This window comes from Notolabrus celidotus, chromosome 1 (genome assembly GCF_009762535.1).
Source record: "Notolabrus celidotus isolate fNotCel1 chromosome 1, fNotCel1.pri, whole genome shotgun sequence".
In the NCBI taxonomy this organism is placed as follows: Eukaryota; Metazoa; Chordata; class Actinopteri; order Labriformes; family Labridae; genus Notolabrus; species Notolabrus celidotus.
The window spans coordinates 4,092,945-4,113,777 of record NC_048272.1 but is presented as its reverse complement, the minus strand read 5'-3'; the positions used below and the strand labels follow the sequence as shown (position 1 = coordinate 4,113,777).

General features: G+C 38.2%; 1 protein-coding gene across 1 annotated transcript; it reads right to left on the bottom strand.

Annotated features, from left to right (window-relative positions):
- Positions 1–1,588: 1,588 nt before the first annotated feature.
- Positions 1,589–19,098, bottom strand: cdk4 (cyclin-dependent kinase 4). The gene is made up of 8 exons (XM_034688121.1): positions 18,834–19,098; positions 9,230–9,464; positions 9,001–9,136; positions 8,715–8,882; positions 7,975–8,084; positions 5,971–6,021; positions 5,740–5,875; positions 1,589–2,430 (listed from the first exon to the last, which is right to left on the bottom strand). The coding sequence occupies exons 2-8, from the start codon at positions 9,445–9,447 to the stop codon at positions 2,329–2,331; spliced, it is 921 nt and encodes a 306-aa protein (XP_034544012.1). The 5' UTR covers positions 9,448–9,464; positions 18,834–19,098; the 3' UTR covers positions 1,589–2,328.
- Positions 19,099–20,833: the final 1,735 nt, after the last annotated feature.

Sequence of the window (20,833 nt, the reverse complement as noted above, 5' to 3'; positions counted from 1 at the left end):
CTGAGGTTGTTTTAAATGTGCTTTATAAATAAAGCTTGACTTGACTTAACTTAACTAACACAAGAGTCATTAAACTTTACCAGTGTCCACTTTAACCAACACAATAATCTGTTCAGCTATGGACAGTAACTTCGACATTTCTACCTTTGATGTTAAATGTGTGCTGTAGTTAGCCGAAGGCATGGGATGTGAGTCTCACAGCTACACCTGCCAGATTGCTTCTGCGCATGCCTTGGCTCAACCAGTTCAATATGTTAGCACCCACCTATGGGTTAGATTTGCTTCACACCTCACAATGGAAGAAAGTGGAGGCCTGCTGTCAATATTAATATATAGTCAGTGTTTTAAACCTAATTCTTTAAAACCCCCCCAAAAAAAGGTATTTGTTGAAATTCACAACATGAATTACTACAATAAATTGTACTGAATTGAAATCCAAAGAAAGATATACGAGCAGCCTGTTGCAACACAGCAGGAATAGTTTAACATTAGTCCAACCTGTGACCATACAGACAATAGATAATCATACTTAAAGCTCCTGTGAGGAACTTTCTGTTTGTGTTGGCTTTGGCGCCCCCTGTGGACGAAGTGATACCTCTATCGTTGCTGAATTAATTATGTTTCTGACACAAAATCTCCTTCTGCTCCAATTAATAGTCAAATATTTTACTCATTAAGAATATTTGCTGTATAAAAAGTACTAAAAGGGTTTTTCTTTGATGTGCTGTTGATCACCTTGTCTGACACCTACCCCCTCAGAGCTGTTTCAGGCTTTAAAAATTATAAAACAGAAACTGTTAAAATATTTTCTAATGGTTTTGATTGATTTTGAGGGTCATGAAGAGGCATGGTTGTTGATTTCAGCCTGTTTCATAACCACTCAAAAACTCCTCACAGCAGCTTTAAGGATTTTGAGGTGGCACCTAGAGTGGCTAATCAAATTTTAAGGGGGGCTCATGCTACCCCTTTGGATCCAGCCCTGTATAAGATAAGGTTACATTTTCTAAATTGAGTCGCATCTTTAAAGCAATATTCAGTATGAGTGTACAACCCAAAGCTGGATTTTTTCATCAACTATCTGGTCACCTTTAAGGCGTTTAAGGCTTCAAATTATACTGTGCATGAATGTGCAGCAACACCTGGGCTGTCAGTGTTACACATTTAATATGATATTGATCCTGGGGAATATATTTCAGTGTACAGTACCAGATCATTCCTTCAATTGCTCCTTTTGATTATAGTCATGTTGACTTATTCAAACATTTAATGGGCAGCATGGAACTAATCACACAGAGTCATTTCATTTTTTCTGTGCATTCATTAACCTCCAAACAAAACAATAATTCAGTCACAGAAACCAAAAGGAGAGACACCAAGACTGATTTTGACAGCAACAACTGTCAAGGGATTATTTGGTTACAATCTGATGATAATAAAAGTGAATTGCAGTGAGGTGTTTGGTTTGTTTGGCTCTATCAAAGTTGTTTATTTTTCACAAAATGTGTCAGTCTCTATCAGCATTTATATCATCACATTTCTCTATTCAGCGAGGAGAGCCATCTAAAAATAACACACAAAAATATCTGAATGTGATTAAAATTAGCTTTATTCACTTGTTGTTGCCGTGCTGGCGGATTTCAGACGGTTTGAGCAAAAATGTTAACATAAACTCTTCTGTCCTTCAGAAGACACAATTTCCAACACTTCATGAGATTTAGGGGCAATACCAGTATTTTTGACATGTGTTATTTTATTGTGCGTTTTTCTCTTTACTATTCAGACTTTTTTCCTTCTCTCATGATTTTGGTACAGCTAATTTCCTCGTCACAGGCTCATGATGTTAAATATTAAAACAAATATAGTAAGATCACTAAAAAGTGGCTCTTCTAACCCTGAGGTGTCATCCCTCAGACTTTGTTCAGCCTATTAAAAGAAAAGATGACATCCCAGTTTCCTTCTGTCTAAACTCTCGAGCAAGATAACAAGAGCAGCATTTCAGAGGAGATGACAGGCGTTTCTGTGCATCAGTCCCCGCTGATGAGACCCAAACAGAAATCAAACATCAAAAACACTGGTACGGTCCTCAGAGATGAAACATGTTAACACCATTAATTGTGACATTTACATGTTGGGAAGGATGCCAGTGATCCTCAAGTTTCCTCCTCTTCTTTTTAATCCATCTCTCAGACTTCGCAGGGGTGACAAAAAATATCCCAAAGCACAAACCAGACATCTTAAAGGCATTGAATGAAACTTAAATCCTTAATGGTTAGGCCAGGTCTAAACTTAGACACTGTTACCTCTCGCTGCATGTTTCACTGCACCTTTTCAGCTTTTTGTCTGAGTCAGTGTTTCCTCCTCTTGGAAATATGGGTGTTCTAGGGCATTCAGGGCAGATATTCGTTTAAAGGGGTCGAAGGTCAGCATTTCCTGTGAAGAAAGAGCAGCAGGACATTAGGGTTGCATCATCGTCATGTAAGAAGTACTAAGAGAAAGATATAAAGAGGTTGATGCCACAATCATGTCTAAGCGACAAATATGGAGCAGGGTCCAGCTTTTCTTGGCATAATCAGGGGGAACGGTTAACAAGGTAATGTCAGATGCGAACATAATCCCATTACAAGCACTTCAAAAGCTCACGAACTGACACATTATAACCTCATTCAATTAACTTATAAAAAAATTCAAGTTAGCAACATTAGCTAGTTGTGGTGGAGTTACATGCCAGATCAAATACAAGGCAAAAAGATCAGAAGTGATGAAATACAAAGAATGGAAGACATTTTTAAAGTGATAAACAGGTATACCATCACACTTAAATTTTTTTTTATAATAAGGTGATGTTTTTGTATGACTGAATGCTGGATGTCATCATCATCATCATCATCAATCTTTATTTGTATAGCGCCAAATCCCAAAAAACGTTATCTCAAGACGCTTTTACAAACACAGGAGGTCTAGACCACTCTATGTCAAATTATGAACAGAGACCCAACTTCAAGACAGGGTAAGACTCAGTCTGACCCCACCTTAATCCATCATGAGCATTGCACATCGCAGTATTTAGCTAGTTACAGTGGCGAGGAAAAACTCCCTTTTAACAGGCAGAAACCTCAGGCAGAACCAGACTCATGTTAGACAGCCATCATGCCTCGACCGAGTTGGGTCTTGAAAGAGGGATAGAGGAGAATAAAAGAGAGAGAGGTGATAGTGATGATAGTGATGTGTCCTGAGACTTACACTGAATAGACATGCATTGTGTTACTGGTTGAAAAACCTACTAAAATGAATACTGGTGCATCTTTATGGGGGTACAAAAGACCATCATCGACACAACTGATTCTTTGTTTTGGGAACTTTTGGGATGAAATCAGCCAAGCAATAAAAAGGTAACAGTTTGGGGGGGGGGCAGCTTTAATTACTGTAGTTGCATATTCTTCTAAAAATCACAGGAGACAGTAAAGAAGTAGAGCAAAAATGAAAGTCACTATAATCGTCTTGTATAGGTGACTGGGTTTCATCATTTGGCTTTGTCATTTTAAAGCTCCTGTGAGGAACTTCGGGTTGTGTCCAATTTGACAACCCTGTGGACTAAGCTGTATGTCTCTTGGCTCGTTTCCACAAAGCAGTCTGGTATGGATCAGTACAGTTTGGTACGGGTCGGATCCTGTTTGGGTTTCCACAGCCAACCGTGCCCTACTTGGTGGGCGGCGTGTAAGCCGGATGCCGATAGCCGCGTCAGCTACGTAATAGCGTGACGTCATGGCAGTGCGACACAGTGTACCCCGCTAATTAATGCAACGAAGAAGAAAAACACGAAGAAAGTCTGTAATGTAATTTTCCAAACAAAAAAAGGTATCTTCCTGAAGTCCACTGGAGATTTAAACATGGCGGGGTTATGTGTTGTTCTTTATTACAGCTGTCGCACGGGAAGTGACGATTCTTTCAACCAATCAACGGACTGCAGTGTTTCTAGCTCCACCTTCTGGGGTTGGATCGGTATGTCTGGCAACCCAACAGAAGGGTACCAAAAAATGGGACGGTACGGCTCAGTAATTTGGGGACCTGTCCCAGTTTCATTCAATGGAAACGCTACAAAATGCGTGCCGTACCGAGATGAACATAACTGAACCACTTGGTGGAAACGGGGCTTAAACTGTGCCAATCTTGTCCTGTTCATTGGTAGTTATGTTTTTTTCAGATAAAAGACAGTCAAAAGTCTCACTCATTGGCCACGGCGACATGATGTTTTTTAATTCGGAATTAATTATTCAGAATTAAATAATTCAGCATTAAAGTATTATCCTTCGTGTTTATATGGAAATAGTAATTCCGAATTGAGGTTTACATGGAAAACATGTTTAACCGTCTTTATTCAATTCCTCTTAAGGTCTGGGGGTTTGGAAGGGTTCTGATTGGACAGGGGCGGGCGTGACGTATTTATGTTTACCGGAAGAAAACAGACTCCAGTTCCTGCTTCTTTTATTTTCGGTTACAACATGGAAGACCACACAATAAGTTCAAATTTCACTTTGATTTTGATTATAGTTTTGAATAAGCAGCTGAACACAAACATACTGCTTCACTTTCGTCAGCTGAGGAGGAGAAGAGAGATAGAGGGACGGAGAAGGGAGGCGGAAGACCGTGCTTTGGCGAATCAAAGCCAACGGTTAGTGCAACGGCTGCTCTACCTCAGCCTGAAATATGTGCCTGCCAGCGCAGAATATGTGCGTCATCGGGACAGGACAAGGGAACGAGCATGGGCAGAACGACCAGAATTAATTTAAAGTGGAATGAACGTATACATGATCGAGGAATTATTCAATTGGGATTTAAAATCAGAATAAACCAGACACTTACTTCAGATTTTAGTTTAATTTGGAATGATCATTTTCATTCAGAAGTAGGTGTTTACAAGGTCATTTTTAATCTTTTTAAAGAGGATTTAATTTTAATTCTGAATTAAAGAGGAATTAAAAGTCTCATGTAAACATAGCCATTGTGAATATTTGCTGAGTGAACTGTAAAGAAAAAACATTTTTTTTCAGTGTGCAGGGAAACACTTCATCTGACAGCTTCCTAAGCAAAGCTGGTGGATCCCTTTGTTGTTGACTTTACATTCATCTTTTTGCCACCTTGTAAAGGTACTGGGATTTTGAAAAATAAATCTGATTATTATTATCATTATTTTATTATCATCATTACCTTGCCACAGCAGTATCTGACATTAAAAAAGTAGATAGAAGTAGTTAATCCTGTCACTGATCGTCTTGTTCAGTTAGTTAAAAAACAGCTAAAAACCTCCTGACAGGAGCTTTAATTTGGTTGTTTGAGAAAATTCTACATCATTTGATAACATAGTATAGAAAGGTGGACAGGACTCCATGCTAATACATTCTAAGCTGTCATTTACAAAAAATGCTATGTTCTTCTGGCACTGAATACTTACTGTAAAGGAAATACTTTTCTAACAATGACTTTGCTGTAAGCCCTACTTTCTCCATCAGTTGATACAGCTGCATTAGCAACAGTGGTCATAATAATTCCTCATACTGCATCGGTGACATTTTTGTGGCTTTTGTGGACTATCAGCAGACTACGAGTGTGCATATTTCTCCTGGAGTCTGAAGTCACTTATCTGTTAGAATCCTGATTTCAACTCTGTAAACAGCTGAAGATGAATCCTACTGAGGCAAGAAGGACCTAGTCTTTCATTTTGAATTCATGGCAGAGTCTTACCTGCAATAGTTGTGCCCCCAGCTCATTTATCTCTGGAACAAAGTCAGTGACTGGTCGAGGTAAGAGAGGGGGAAAGTTTTTTCTGGAGAGGTTAACATCAGTCGGCCATTCCTCTTCTGGGGCCAAGCCGATAACTCTGAAGTAACATGACATTTCAATATAAAAACCATGAATCATCTGTAAATACATCCCCTAATCAGAGAAATGTGATATGAACGGTTTGTCACTCACTCAAAAATTTTCCCAAGTTGGTCGACTTCTGATTCTCCACAGAACAAAGGTCTATCAAAGAGAAAGTGAACAGATAGAAGCAGGTTATGTTTTATTAGTTCACATCTTTAAAGCAGGAGGACAAACAGCAGCTTGGAGTTCTTCAGAAGCAGTTTGAATGATTGTGCGGTTTGTACAAGTTTGCAGCTTTTTCTAGAGATCAACTTGTGAAATATACATGATCCATAAACTAAAGAGTATTATAACACTTCCTCTGAATCTAACTAACTGTTACCAAAGTTGTTACTTGAAGGCATAGAGCTGACCACTGTCTTCATGCAATGAATAATTTTTACCACTAGATGATGCTGCCATGTCTGTGTGCCGCTGCATTGATTCTCTACTGATCTGGGATCTTGCAGCTCAATCAAATATTAGTCCAAGCATTATGATTCTTGCTAACACAAGCCATCATTGGACATGCTAATGTTAATCATTTTTGGATACAGCTCTGTAAACTGTTCACTGTCAGTGAAGTACAATTACCACGTTTTATTACACACAGGGGATAGCCAGCGTTTACTGTAGTTTCAGTGTAAGAGCCACAATATAATAATTTAATTTGTTTGAAAATGATAGTGTTAAATTCATGTTTTGTACCTTTTTGGGAAAGAAAGAATATTCAGGGCACAAGGGGTTAATGCGACTGGAATGTGATTGGATAGCTCCCTTGTCAGTTAAGGATTGACTCACTTGGTACATGGTGAGTGAGTGAGACAGAGAGCTGTGCCAGGTGCGAGAGCAGACAGTTCTTTTACCATGTGACATGTGACTTTTACTTTTTATTCTTTATTAAAAGTTTCAAAACCTGGATCACCTCTCATGTCATTTGCGTATGAAACCAAGTTATCGTGCTCGCAGCTCTTTCGTGGCTTTGGCATCCGGAGGAAACGCCACTACATTAGGTTTGAGAAAAATCTGATCTTGGTTGAATTTGAAGAAGTCACTGCTGACTTAAAAACAAAGAGGAGCAAGACTATTGAAAATATTTAACCAAGGCAACAATCTTTCACTGACTTTATTTAAGTGTCTTAGATAACAAAACCTAACAGCTGACAAGAGGCTAAACATTGTCCACAGCGCTGTTCTTTATTTACCGTAGACTCCCTAATAGAATTCATGCAAAATAAAGATCCCCTGATTTCTGTATGAAAATGAAATTCTCAATGAAGCGTTACCCGGGGAGTCCAAAGGATGCGTGTGAGCCACGTTACGGCTGCGCAGCGTGTTTGCTCCGTCCGAGGGCTTGCGCCCTGGTCTACAGGATGCGTGTTGGGAGCGTAGCACAGCGCAGAGCAGCCAGGATCAGCTGAGTCCAGCATAGAGAGAACCACATACAAATAACAGGACACAGAGCCTTTCTGTGGTTGAATTTCTGCTCATTTGGACAGTATTCCATTACTTTTGTGATTCTGTCATCACTGAGTATGCTGCAGAACTGTTAAGTTTCGTTTTTGCAGGTTTAGATGAGTTTGATAATAATAATTTGGCTCTACTTTGTTGTCCTGTTACCTTCTGACACAATTATCATCTTAAAGTCCTGTTGTAGTCGACCTGGATCACTGATATGCGGCTGTTTGTCGCTTACATCCATAATCAATGAGTATTTCTGATCTATACCATCTTTAAACGGGTATGTGATGTTTTATTTTGAGATTGGCGGATGTCGCATGCGATCCTCGTGCCTGACTTCCTGTCCAGGTCGTTCTTTTCTGTGCATATTGACGCGTGCTGGGCGCAGGCTCTGTCAAAAATAGACTTGAAGCGTATCTCTGGCGGAGCGGCGCAGGGGCACGCTCCCAAGTCGGAGCCGTAACGTAATGCCACATGCCCTGTGGACCCTAGAGCATTGACTAGAATGGGAACGCATCGGCTGCGCAGTGCGCGGCGCAGCCGTAACGTAACGTAACGCCACGCATCCTGTGGACTTGAGGCTTTAGTCTGGTCATTATTCTGCTGACTCACTTGCGTCTGAACATTTCGGCAAAGATGCAGCCGGTGCTCCACATATCCACAGGAGTGGCATAACTGGTCTGCAGGAGAACCTCAGGAGGTCGATACCACAACGTGACCACCTGAGAGACAAACATTAAGTCCATTAAGGAGGAAGGGACGAAATGGTACAGACACGTGTAAAAGGGTATAAAAGCATTGTATTTGAGCATTGTGATTAAGCTAGTTAGCATGTAGCTAAGGTGCTGCTCAAAACCACCAGCTTAGTTCAAACGTTGAGTAATTCTACAGTTCTATAATTTCATTTAGCAGACGCTTTTGTCAAAAGACGTGCTTCAAGTTGATTGGCCACAGGTTCTGCAATCTAGTGCCAGAAGTGCCAGGTTTTTTTTTTTTTTTTTTCAAAGATAATGTAGCCACAGCTAATCACAACAAATAATTCAAGTCAACAATATTGTTCAACATTCAACAGCATTCAATATTCAGTGCTAAATATCAATAAGAGCTGGGTTTTAGACCTTCTGATTCATTCTACCCCTGAGGAAAAAGAGGAGAAGGGTCAGGTTAAGTGCCTAAGTGTTCCCTGAATAGTTGAGTCCTCAGACATCTCTTAGTCCACTCTGAGAAAGATTGTTCACATGACACAAAATCAACTTCTAGGCTTCAAAACTGCTTCAGAAACCAGTGGGTGATGTCACTGAGGCAATGTCCATGTAGTACATAGTCTATGGTCCCACCAGGTAAGTCCTTACCACAGGAGTAAGCGCCATGTGGCAGCTGTAGATTCTTGCCAGTCCAAAGTCAGCCAGTTTCACTTGGCCTTTGCTGGTCACCAGAATATTCTCTGGTTTCAGGTCTCTATGGAGCACGCGGTTTGAGTGCAGGAATGCAAGACCGCACAGCAACTGCCTCATCAGGTCCTGAGAAAACACACAACCTTGTTTAAATAGAAACAAAATATTTCACCTGCTGTAAAACACACAAGAAGAAAGAGCAAAATATTCCTGAAGTTCAGATAATGTTTCAGTCAGTTCTAACTTTAATGTGTCCAGGGGATAATCCTGCTGCCGGGGCTCTCTCGAGGTACGTCTTGAGGTCTTGGTCCACATGTTCAAACACCAGAGTGACTTTAGTCTCCTGGTCTGACCTCTGGGTGGCACATACATCCATTAATCTGCATGTACAATAAAAAGTGACTTCAGTGAGGTGTTCATAGTGAGATTAAAACAACACAAGGTAAAAGACAAACCTCATTGATCTGCCTTACCTGACTACATTGGGGTGGTCAAACTGCTCCAGTCTTCTCAGCAGAGCAACCTCTCTAACCGTAGAGAGCGGAAGGCCGTTCTGGTCTGTCTGGACACGAACGCTCTTAAGAGCCACAAACTGTCCACTCTCTGTGTCTCGGGCTTTATAAACCGTCCCGTAAGCGCCTCCTCCTATCTCTGCCACTGGCTCATACTGGAGACTGGTGGCATGGGCCATGGCCGAGATCCAACAGACTGTGAGACAAAACAAAAGCATGTGTCACAAAATGCTTGTAGCTCAAATAATGAGAGGTGGACAGATATTATTGTAGATAAGTAAAAGGAGTGAGTTTACTCTAGTCTGTTCAGAAATAACAAAGACATGTTATCTAAAACAACACACCTGCACTAATCTATATACATGTTATCTTTTATGGACCTCAACAACCAAACCATTATGGGAAAAGCATTTTGAAACATCACACTTTTCTGTAAGTAAGTAGGCACTGTTAGTTGGGTAAACTATTTCCTTTTTACACATCTTAATATAATATGCAGCTGTGGCTCAGTGGAAAAGTGGGTTGTCTCATTCAAAATGTTGCTGGTTCAATTCCTGCTTCCACAAACACATGACTTGGTGTAAGGGATAAATTAAGATACAATACATTTATATTAAGTTAACATCATACTATAACCCCTTTTCAAATATCTTATCAAAGAGAGGAGCTTATTTAACTTCTCTATTAGCTTTGGCTAGCTTAACCAAAGCTAACTTTGTGAAGGTAGCTTGTATCTAGCAATGAAAAGCTAACAGAACTATCTTTCACATTGATTGTTTTTTTAAGTCTTTGTGGTTTTCTTTTTTTTTTTCATATGTTTCTTTTAACATGTCACTTCTTATTATAATGTCTCCAAACTCATTACAGTTTGTACTTCTTGGAGCCATACAAGTGTTTAAGTTCAGCTGGGAGGCCCACATTGATAACCTGTGTTCCCGCATACAGCAAAGATTGTACTTTTTACGTCGGCTCAGGGTGTTTGGTGTGAATCAGCAGGCTATGTTTTTGTTTTATCAGGCTGTACTGGAGAGTATCATTAGGTATGGGATGACAGCATGGTACGGTAACCTCTCTGTTCAGCTCAAAACCAAACTCTCTCGCCTGGTGCAGACTGCCATGAAGGTCATAGGGAAGACTGGCAACCCTTCCCTACAGGTCATTTATGAGCAGTGTGTTCTTGGGCAGGCGCAGAGAATACTTGGAGACCCGTTGCACATCCTTTACTCTGAGTATGAACTTTTACCATCTGGAAGAAGGTACAGAGTCCCCAAGTGTAAATTGAATCGTTTTAAAAACTCCTTTGTGCCGATCTCTATCAGAGTTTTATATAGTAAATAGCCTGTTAGGGTTGGGACAGTGTCATGGTGCTCTCTCTTTGAGAGTATGCTGTGTGTTGTATGAATGTGTATTATTTATTGTACTTTTCTTATTTATTTATGTGTTCTTGTGTCATTGTGGTGATTTTTGTAGGAGCAGGTAACGTGCAGCACTGATGTCAAAGACAAATTTCCCTACAGGGAGAACAAAGTACATCGTATCGTATTGTATTGTATCGTACAGGCTGGGTCTAAGCATGTGCAGAAAAATGGGTGGACAGACCGATACTAAATTTCTTTTTTAGTTTTATATTCCAGATGTTTCTGTGCGGCATGAAATGGTGAACCCCGCAATGAAGACAGCCTTGCCTGTTCTACCCGTTGCTTCTGGGTCTAGATGTGAATTTCCTCTTATGCTGGTATGGCACTTGTTAGAGTAGTTTAGGGTTGGATGTTATAAAGTTGTTAATTTAACTCTAAATATTATAATTAATGTTAGATATTTTAAGTTAATTATTTAAAAAAATGAATAATATCATATGAATATCATTTATAGTCTGATATCTATTGTAATTGTGTGATAACTGATTACTTCTGTGAATACATTAACTAATTAAAATACTTAATGGCTAAATATTAATGTTGGAGAGATGTGTAGGTTGTTTCATAAAAAGGAATATTCATTTTTCATTATTGTTTGCAAGCTTACCAGAATTCATTAAAAATGTTTGGAGATATCCCCCCCAACTGTTTTTTTTTTCACAAATCACACACTGCATTCAATTCAAAAGGACTGAGAGTTACAAATGATGCCAACTGTGAGTTTATTAAAGACCAGCACTGCAGTGCTTTGAATCAAATGCTAAAATCGCCATGCTAATATGCTCAGTGTGAAAATACTGAAACAAACTAATGTAACATTAGCACTGTAACATGCTAATGTTTGCTCATTAGCACTGAACACAGTTTGGAAAGGCTCATGGGAATTAAGTAAGTTTTGCAGGTTGTGTTACAGACCTAGAGGTAGTGATAGATGGCTGGTTAGAGGTTGATTAAAGGGGGTCAAAAACTCCAGTTTGAGTTCTCATGTATCATGAATTTCTTGACAAACATTAGTGGACCAGACTGGTGGACCAAGCTGCGGAGGTATATTGCTGCTGTTTTTTAGCACATACACAACTGTCTTTGGCCAACAATAGTACCACTCAGAAACTTAAATTATGAGCCTATTTAAAAATAAAAGAGCTAAAGACTCTCATTCCTCTCAGCAGCTCTTGTGGATTCATCATAGTGACACAAAAACCATTAGATGAATCAATGTCGTGATGCATTCTGAATCACCTTGACACTATATCAATAACTTATGTTGATTAAAGCCAAAGACCAGTGGTTTTAATATCGGCTCTCTGGGCCAAGTTCAGCTTACCATCACCAGGAATTCAACTTTCAAAACATGCTGCTGCGACACAGTTACGCGTTAAAAAGCAGGTAGAAATCTTTAAGCACAGAAAACAAAAAAAAAGGAGAAGTTACAGTCACACATTTTTCTTACAACTTGGTGAATGTTAAGTGGGATAATCACTCTTTTTTTTTAGCTCAGCTTTGGTCTTCACAGAGGGAACTGTCTTGCTCTTTGACTTACAAATGTTTCACCATGTTGGTGCTGGCTTCAGATGGAGGGAGTCTTACACTAACTGAGGAACAATGGCATCCCTACCCCCTTCAGTCTGCTTTTGTGGTGCAATATGGCAAGATGCTGAACCCCTAATTACTCCTGAAGGTTTAGCTTTAGCATGTTTGGTTGTGTGTTGAAGACATGTAGTACAGGGTGTTTTAGGTGGTTGGAGTTTACAAAGGGTGCATATTTTGTCAGTCAGCCAGTGAGAGCTTATTTTTGGCTGAAAGTAACTGCCTGGTCCAGCTGGCAGTGAGTCAGATATAAGCCATGAGGGTCAAAAAAGTGGGCTGTGGGACCAAAACAATACACTGAAAATGCAAATTAAGATGCTTTGCAGGGCATCAACCTGTTAGTTCATAATCACAAGCACCCACTCTCTCTTACATGGAGTCACTTTGTGAATTCTTAATTCAAAAAACACTGATTGGTGTTACTTTAACATATTATAGTAGTGATGAATAATATCACTCAATATGCTTTGAGCATTCTAGCAGCAGCAGCAGCAGTCAACTATATCAGAGCTAAGTGCACGACATTTTATGTCTGGTCACGCTGGCCTCTATTAAAGCGGAGCCTCTTAACAGCTCTCCAGGTACTTTGGTTGCAAAGTGCTAAAATATATGAAGGATTTGTATTCAAAGAGGAATTCATCAACACTCTTTTGCATTTGCCAAAAGGTTTTATAATCCACAAACAGCAGGCCAGAGTACCTGACCTCAGGAGAGGAGTCGAATGACTCAGTGAATGAGACGCCATTCTAAAGCAAATATACTCAACGCAGGACTTTTGGCAGCCACTGGCAACACAGTTCAAAGCACCCTCATGCCTGCACAACTCAAATACTTTCTTCTCACCTCCATACCAGCTCCATCCATCTATCCACCCTGTGTCATAAGAGGCAGCATACCCTCAACCAGAGAGAGCATCAAACAACTCCTTATTCCTTTTGTTTGTCAGCCTTTAATCAGTTTGATACAGCTCGTGTGCCCACATGCTCTCAACATTAAAACCTGTCATTTTCATATCTGACACTTCATGTCATTTGCTTCCTCCCACACCTGCTGCCTTCAGGGGTTTTCAGGACAGTTCAAGAACAGTTCACAAGCTAAGATCATGCAGTTCATGACATCAGTGTTCTTTATCTGAGGACAGGACCCCGGGGACTCAGTCCCTCCTTACAGGTGGGAGTCGATCAGCTCAAATCTTACATCTCTTCCATCTGCTTTATGATTTACCATCATATGACCTTGTTGATGATGTTAACTTAAAATTGCTCACTTTTAAAATGAGGCATACACGCTAGAGATAGACCAATATGTTTTTTTCAGGGCCAATAACGATTATTAGAAGTCAAGGAGGCCGATAACAGATATTTGGAGCCGATATTCATTTGCAGTAAATGGTAAAATATTGGTGTCAAAATTTTGAATAATACAAACTTCAACACTTTGTTTAGATGCCTTTAAGCATAATGTTTATTAAAACAGCTTTTCAGATTTGCAACATGTTAAAGGTTTTTTTTATCTTAGACAATAGAAGTCTTTGTTTTAAAATTCTAACAAAAGGTGCAGGGAGCTCCCAGGCTCAGCAGCATGTCTTATAAAGTTAAATGAACACTTAAAAAAATAAATAGCTCCCAAAAGTTTTCTACAGTAAATAAAGTTTTCCAAAATGTTAATATAACTGAAATGTTAATCTTTCACTTATCTTTGTTTTAAAGGGATATTTCAGTTTTTTGAAGTGGGGTTGTATGAGTTTTAAATCACTAGTAATTGTAGGGGCCACAACGGATGCTGCTCAGCTCGTCCCCTGTAATGAGAAACTGCAGGGAGAAATGAGCCAAAATAACTAAGTTTTATATTGATCTCTTATCAGCCGTTGGATTTAAAAAAAAGGCAGATGCCGATATGGCTCAAAATGCCGAATATCGGCACTGATAATCGGCCAGGCTGATAATCGGTCTATCCCTAATACACGCCTCTGTAAGTGATGTGTTGCTAAGAGAAGACATAGCTATTAATGTACATTTTTAAAATAATGGTATAATGAACATAACTTTTTATTCTTATAATCAAAACTCCATTTCTGTATCCTGCTTTTTTAACATTTAACTTAACATTTTCACATTTCATTAACCATAACCATCTAACGGCAGTCGGCGGTTTTCTTGTGATTTTGTGATTCTTGTCTCTTGGGATCATGGTTTAGATTTGTTACACTGAAATCAGAAAAGCTGTGACTAGAGTCTGGCAAAAAATGTAGAAAATGACAGATGATAGAATATTTGTTGTAGAGTTTTGATCTGGGATAAGTCCTTTGAGTTGCTTTTAAAGCAGTAAATGCATTTTCTGCTAACATCTTCCTAAAAGTAAAAATGTATTGCTTCTTAAATATTTGTGAGTAAACTGAATATCTTAATGCTCTGACCTTCTAAAAATCAACAGTGACACAAACAGGCCTTCTAACACAGAGATATTACAGACTGTAATAAATTGGTAAATGTAGGCTTGATTATGCTTAAAGATATTAAGGTAATAACAGATATATTGCACTGATACTAAGCTTAAGTGTAATATTGGATCAAATTTAAAGTGAACATGAAATTAACTGAAAGAGGATATAAGTATGTTACCAGGAATTTAATTTCCACATGTAGCCAAAACCACCAAAGTTGAAGTGGTCAGTAGAGACTTTTGATAAAAAGAGGAATATTGTTGCATAATTTATATTTAAAACACCACATTTGTTCCTGTTTCACAAAGAAAGTTGAGTCAGTGTCTGCAGACAAGAACTGTAACTGCACTCCTGTGAATGTGCAAGAAATACAGTTCCTAAAAACAACATTGAGAACAGACCTAAACTGAGAAATAAATATTAAATAAAATCGAATAAATACTTTATGTAAGAAAATATATTCTATTCAGTAAACACAAACATACCGCCAGTTTTGCCTGAGAACTATTTTGAGTGCTACACCTGGTTTCATTTTTTATCTTGTGATATTTCCTCTATAGATCCTTTACACTACAGAGGCTTCAGTGCTATAAACTCCCACAGACTTTAAGGTGAATATTAAATGCATCATAATAACTTCAAAACATTTTTTTAATTATCTTTTTTTCCCCCAAGTGTGGTCTAAGATAACTATTTGATTTGTCAGTAAGCTTTATTGGAGTTGTACAGCGATGTCATTGTCACATTGGTTCCTCCTAGTAAATTACCCAAATAATCACAGGCAATGTAATGTCTTTAGAGCATCATGCTAATCTAATATTAGCACATCGGTCCTAATGAAATATGTCTCCTAATCATCATTATTTCCCTTTTTCCCCCAACATAACAACTACTGACTCAGAGGAAATATCTCCCTCAGTGCATTGTATATGATTTATGGGTTAACATATCAATGTTAATGTACTTAATGGTTTTAAATCCACAGGCATACAAAATGTATCTACCACACTATTATAAAGAGCAGCTACAGTGTTAATGACAAAGCACTGCACACCACATGACACAAATGGATCCCACACCTCACAAATGATAGCAGAACTTTATAAAACTTTTAGATTAGGATCAAAAATGTAAATCAATAATTATAAATTCATTATCAGTTATTTTATGAATGACTCCTTTGACACTTTTACCAGTATTTAATATAAAATAACTGTTCTAACCATCTCAGAATATTTTTGGAATGATGCTGCTTGCAAAAATGCATTAAATGCTGCTTAAATGTAATGTTCTTTAATCTTTAAGTTTGAATATAAAAGCCTCTACAACTTTGTTCACCGAATGCGACATATTTTCAGAGTTTGTCACCCATCGCTGTCTCAATGTGAGTGTGCAATTCTCCACTGGAAAGTTCAACAGTGTGTCGACACACCGTGGGAGGCAGAAGAAAAAACACAAAAATCCAACAAGTTTCAGAGTACTGATAAAGCTTCAGAAGGCAGAGAGAAAGAGAATAATGGGCCTAAGTTGAATTCTTTTTGAATACTAATATAACTGATGCTAATAATGACAATGTTACAGTCTGTCACTCCAGTTACAGTCAGTGCAACATTTGGGAAATTACCACCAAGATGTGAGTGGGACACAGTAAGTGCACAATGGGGAAACAGGTCAACAAGCTGTTTTAAAATAAAACCAGTCATCCAGCAACAGAATGAACATTCTCAAAATGAAAGGTTAGATATGATGTGGTCTACTCTGCTCTTACAAAAAGTGGAGTTGCTGTTATGGGGCGCCGTTTGTAAAGTTGTGCACACTGAAAACAACAGCAACATTTCTCCACATTTAGCTTCAAAACGTCATAAAAATATAGAGTAGAATTTTAAAAGTCATTTTTTAAAATCACATTTAGAGGAATATTTGTGATCTTCTTCACAATTCATGTTGTTGTGAAAACTATATTAAGTTAAAATCATTTTTAAATCCAAATGTTAAATATATAAATGTTAAATATTAAATATAAATATAAATGTTAAATCCAAATGTTAAATATAAATGTTAAATATAAATGTTAAATATAAATATAAATGTTAAATATAAATGTTAAATGTTGCTCCGCTATCCTAAATATTTAGCTGATATGCAAATTCACACTGCCGCCTAGCGGAAACACCAAAATAAAAGCTTCATGAAGCGATACAGACTTAGCAATAGTGACTGGGTCAGTACTGTCTCTGAGTTTTGTGAAATCTCTTCTGGCATCCAAAACTGCCTTTAAAACATTTACGGTGGGCCACAAAGGGGTTTCACAACACTCAGAGACAGTACTGACCCAGTCGCTGTTGCTTAGTCTGTAAGCTGGGGTTGGTAGTCTCGGAAAACTAGCATGAGTTTGAATGTAGCATTTCCTCAGGACTCCGTTTAACCCCTCCCCCCCTCCCCTCGGAGCTCCTCCAAAATGACAGCAAAGCATCTCATCGGGTCAGAGGGGACAGGCCCGAGGTCGAGCGAGAGGGGCAGTAAATAGTCAGGGGAAGCAGAGGCAGGGGACGGGGACTCGGAGTGCAGGCTGGGGAAATGTACGCACAGGAGGCGGGCAGAACGGCAGGACGGCATTTGATTGGTTTAAAATTTTGGGACCCAAAAGCAGTGACTGGTTGGTGTGTTTTCAGGTTTACGCCGGCTGTAGATAGCAGCTTTTTTTAACCTCTTTTTTAGGAACACATTATGTATTGATTGCCATCAGGACATAAAGATCATTTTAACCAGTATAACAAAAAGTGTATCTAAATCTGACTACCAACCCCAGCTTTAATGAAGCTTCTATTTTGGTATTTCCACTAGTCGGCAGTGTGAATTTGCATATCAGCTAAATATTTAGTATCGCAGAGCAACATTTAAATTGACTATTTAGATTTATATTTAACATTTATATTTAAATTTAATATTTATATTTAACATTTAGATTTATATTTAACATTTGGATTTATATTTAACATTTAGATTTAAATTTAATATTTAGATTTAAATTTAACATTTAGATTTATATTTAACATTTAGATTTATATTTAACATTTAGATTTAAATTTAACATTTAGATTTATATTTAACATTTAGATTTAGATTTAACATTTTTATTTATATTTAACATTTAGATTTAAATTTAACATTTAGATTTATATTTAACATTTGGATTTATATTTAACATTTCTATTTATATTTAACATTTAGATTTAAATTTAACATTTAGATTTATATTTAACATTTAGATTTATATTAAACATTTAGATTTAAATTTAACATTTAGATTTATATTTAACATGTAGATTTATATTTAACATTTGGATTTTACAATGATTTTAACTTAATACATTTTTCACAACAAAATTAAATGTGAAGAAGATCACAACTATTCCTCTAAATGTGATTAAAAAAAAGTGACTTTTAAATATTCACTCTACATTTTCATGTCGTTTTGGAGCTAATTGTGGAGAAATGTTATTTTTGATGTGCACAACTTTACAAACGGTGCCCAATATTCTGTCCTATAAACACATCTCCAATTTATTTCAGGTCAGCTCACAACAGCAGAGTAGATAGTAAGGAAATACTTTTTAAACCCAACAGCTGGGTGTTTCCCTACAGTCTCATAATTCTTAGATCACTACATTGACCAGCCTGTTGATCACCTGTCACTACTGTTTTAATCATACACTCAAGCACACTGCTCTTCCACATGTCTTCTCCATTTCTTCATCAATGCAGATGTAGCCGGACATTGTGAAGGCCGGGTGGGCGGAGGCAGAGAAACACAGGCCAGGACAGACGGTATGAAGAGCCCTCTCTTTGTGACACGTGGTGCTCCTCCATAGCACTACTTAATTCAAAAGGCTCAGAAAACAGTGAAACTACTTTCTTAATCATCCATTACACATAAGAGGGAACTCAGAGTGAAAACAGTCCCCAAAAAAGTAGAGCCAGTAGCGGATGAGACGAACCACCACCAGCTAACTTTTTATGTTCACATCTGGTGCCACATTGCACAAAGCTGCCACAGTGAGACATGCATGAATCACAGTCAGCTTCATGTAACTCACAGTTCGTAGGCTGATCTTACCTCGTCTGTTTCCTCTGAGCGGCAGGTGAAGCTCTCTTTAGCTTTGTGAGAAGGACATGCTCATGAATCTGCCACGTATTAACTCCTCAGAACCGGGTCAGGAGGGGGAGGTCGGGATCCAGTCTGAAGGGTTATTACAAACCGGCAGGGATCTGATGTGATGAGGACTAATTACACCCGGGTTGATTTTGGCCTCCTGTGTTTTTTCTCTCCTGCCTGCCTACAATAGTTTTGGGGTAGTCGCTTCCTGTTGCTTCTAGCAACTCTTGAGGAGGCGGGGCTTAAATCAGCACAGCTCATTACCTAAAACTGCTCAAATTGAGTAATGACAATAAATTCTATAATATATATACATACTTTCTTAAAATCTATAACATCAATATCTTTCAAATATGTGTTTGTTTGTATAAAATACAACGTGAAGGTATATCCCTGATCACTTCAAGTCTTACTTCAAATTAAATTCCCAGGTCCACTCTTACTCAACTCATCAAACTTTATTTCTTTATCCTCCTAAATGTTTTACCTGTAGAAGTCAATTCTCAATACGTTTCAGGGGCAGCAAATTCTGGAAAATGTATTCCAATGTAGTGGAAAAAGTTTATCTTTAAAATGTTATAAAGGAAGCTTGACAAAACTTTTAACCTCTGTTACTTAATTGTACTCATCATGCTCAACCACATATTCAAAAACATGTCCAAACATATTCACATTTTGTAATTTTGAATTATATTGATGTAATAACTGCATTTATATTAATTGTTAATTTTGTACATTCTAATGTTTTTTATTTTTAGTATCAACTATTGTCTTTATATGTGTCAATTCAGTATTTTTTAATTCATTTTTGATATTAGAACACTATTTGGGTGGAGGCTCCCAATAAGCTCTCTGAGTTTTCTGCCTCTTCCTGAACAGTATATTATTTATCTTTGCTCTTTTTTTGTGTGTATTTTCTTTTAATTGTGCAAATAAATAAACATAAACATACAAACACTTGAGTTCAAAATTATTAGCCCCCCAGGAATTCTGGAACATTTTCTTTAAATTCTGCCCAGTGTTTGCATCATTGATAAAACTTTATATAAGCAATCATTCACCAGTGTTCTTTAGTAGCTTTGGTACATTTTGGAATGTAAAATACATTTTTAGGATAGCTTTATATCAAATATATTGAAAAATGGGGTGGTCAAAATTATTAGCCCCCATGTGAATTTTTGCTTTTAAAACACACCTGTGCAGTCAGCTGGTTTCCTAACAACACCTGAGCATTCAAACAGCATTGAGATTTACTTAAGGGACTCCAAACAGGGCACTTGAACACGTTATTGAGAGAGACTACTCTTACTATCCATGCCTAAGACAATGGAAATCAGTCTTGAGCTCAGAAAGAAGATAATGGAGGCTCATAATAAGGGGGAAGGCTATACTGTCATTTCCAGGTGTTTTACAGTGTCCAGAACAGCTGTACGTTGCATCATTGCAAAGTACAAGGAGTTAAACTCTGCTAGAAACAAACCTAGGCGTGGTAGAAAACACAAAATTTCAAGAACTTTGGAGAGGAAAGTAGTCAAAGATGTCAACAAGAGGCCCATGACATCTGCCAAGGTGATTGTTGCTGACCTGACCTCCTCTGGAGTTGATGTTTGAAGGAGCACAGTTGTGAGGGATCTTCATCGTAGTGGGCTTCAGGACCATCGTCCCAGAAGAACCCCTTTACTAAAAGAGCGGCACATCAGAGCCAGACTGAGGTTTGCCCAAAAACATTTGAAAGGTAAAGATGAGTTTTGGAAGTCCATCCTTTGGTCTGATGGAACTTTTTGGGCATATGGATGTTGTTCATGTTTGGCCAAGAAAGGGAGAGTCCTTCGACCCTTAGAACACGGTCCTCAGAATTAAACATGGTGGAGGGAGCATCGTACAATGGGGCTGTTTTGCAGCCTCAGGCACAGGGAGCCTTGTTTGGGTGCATGGCATCATGAAAAAAGAAAGTTATGTGA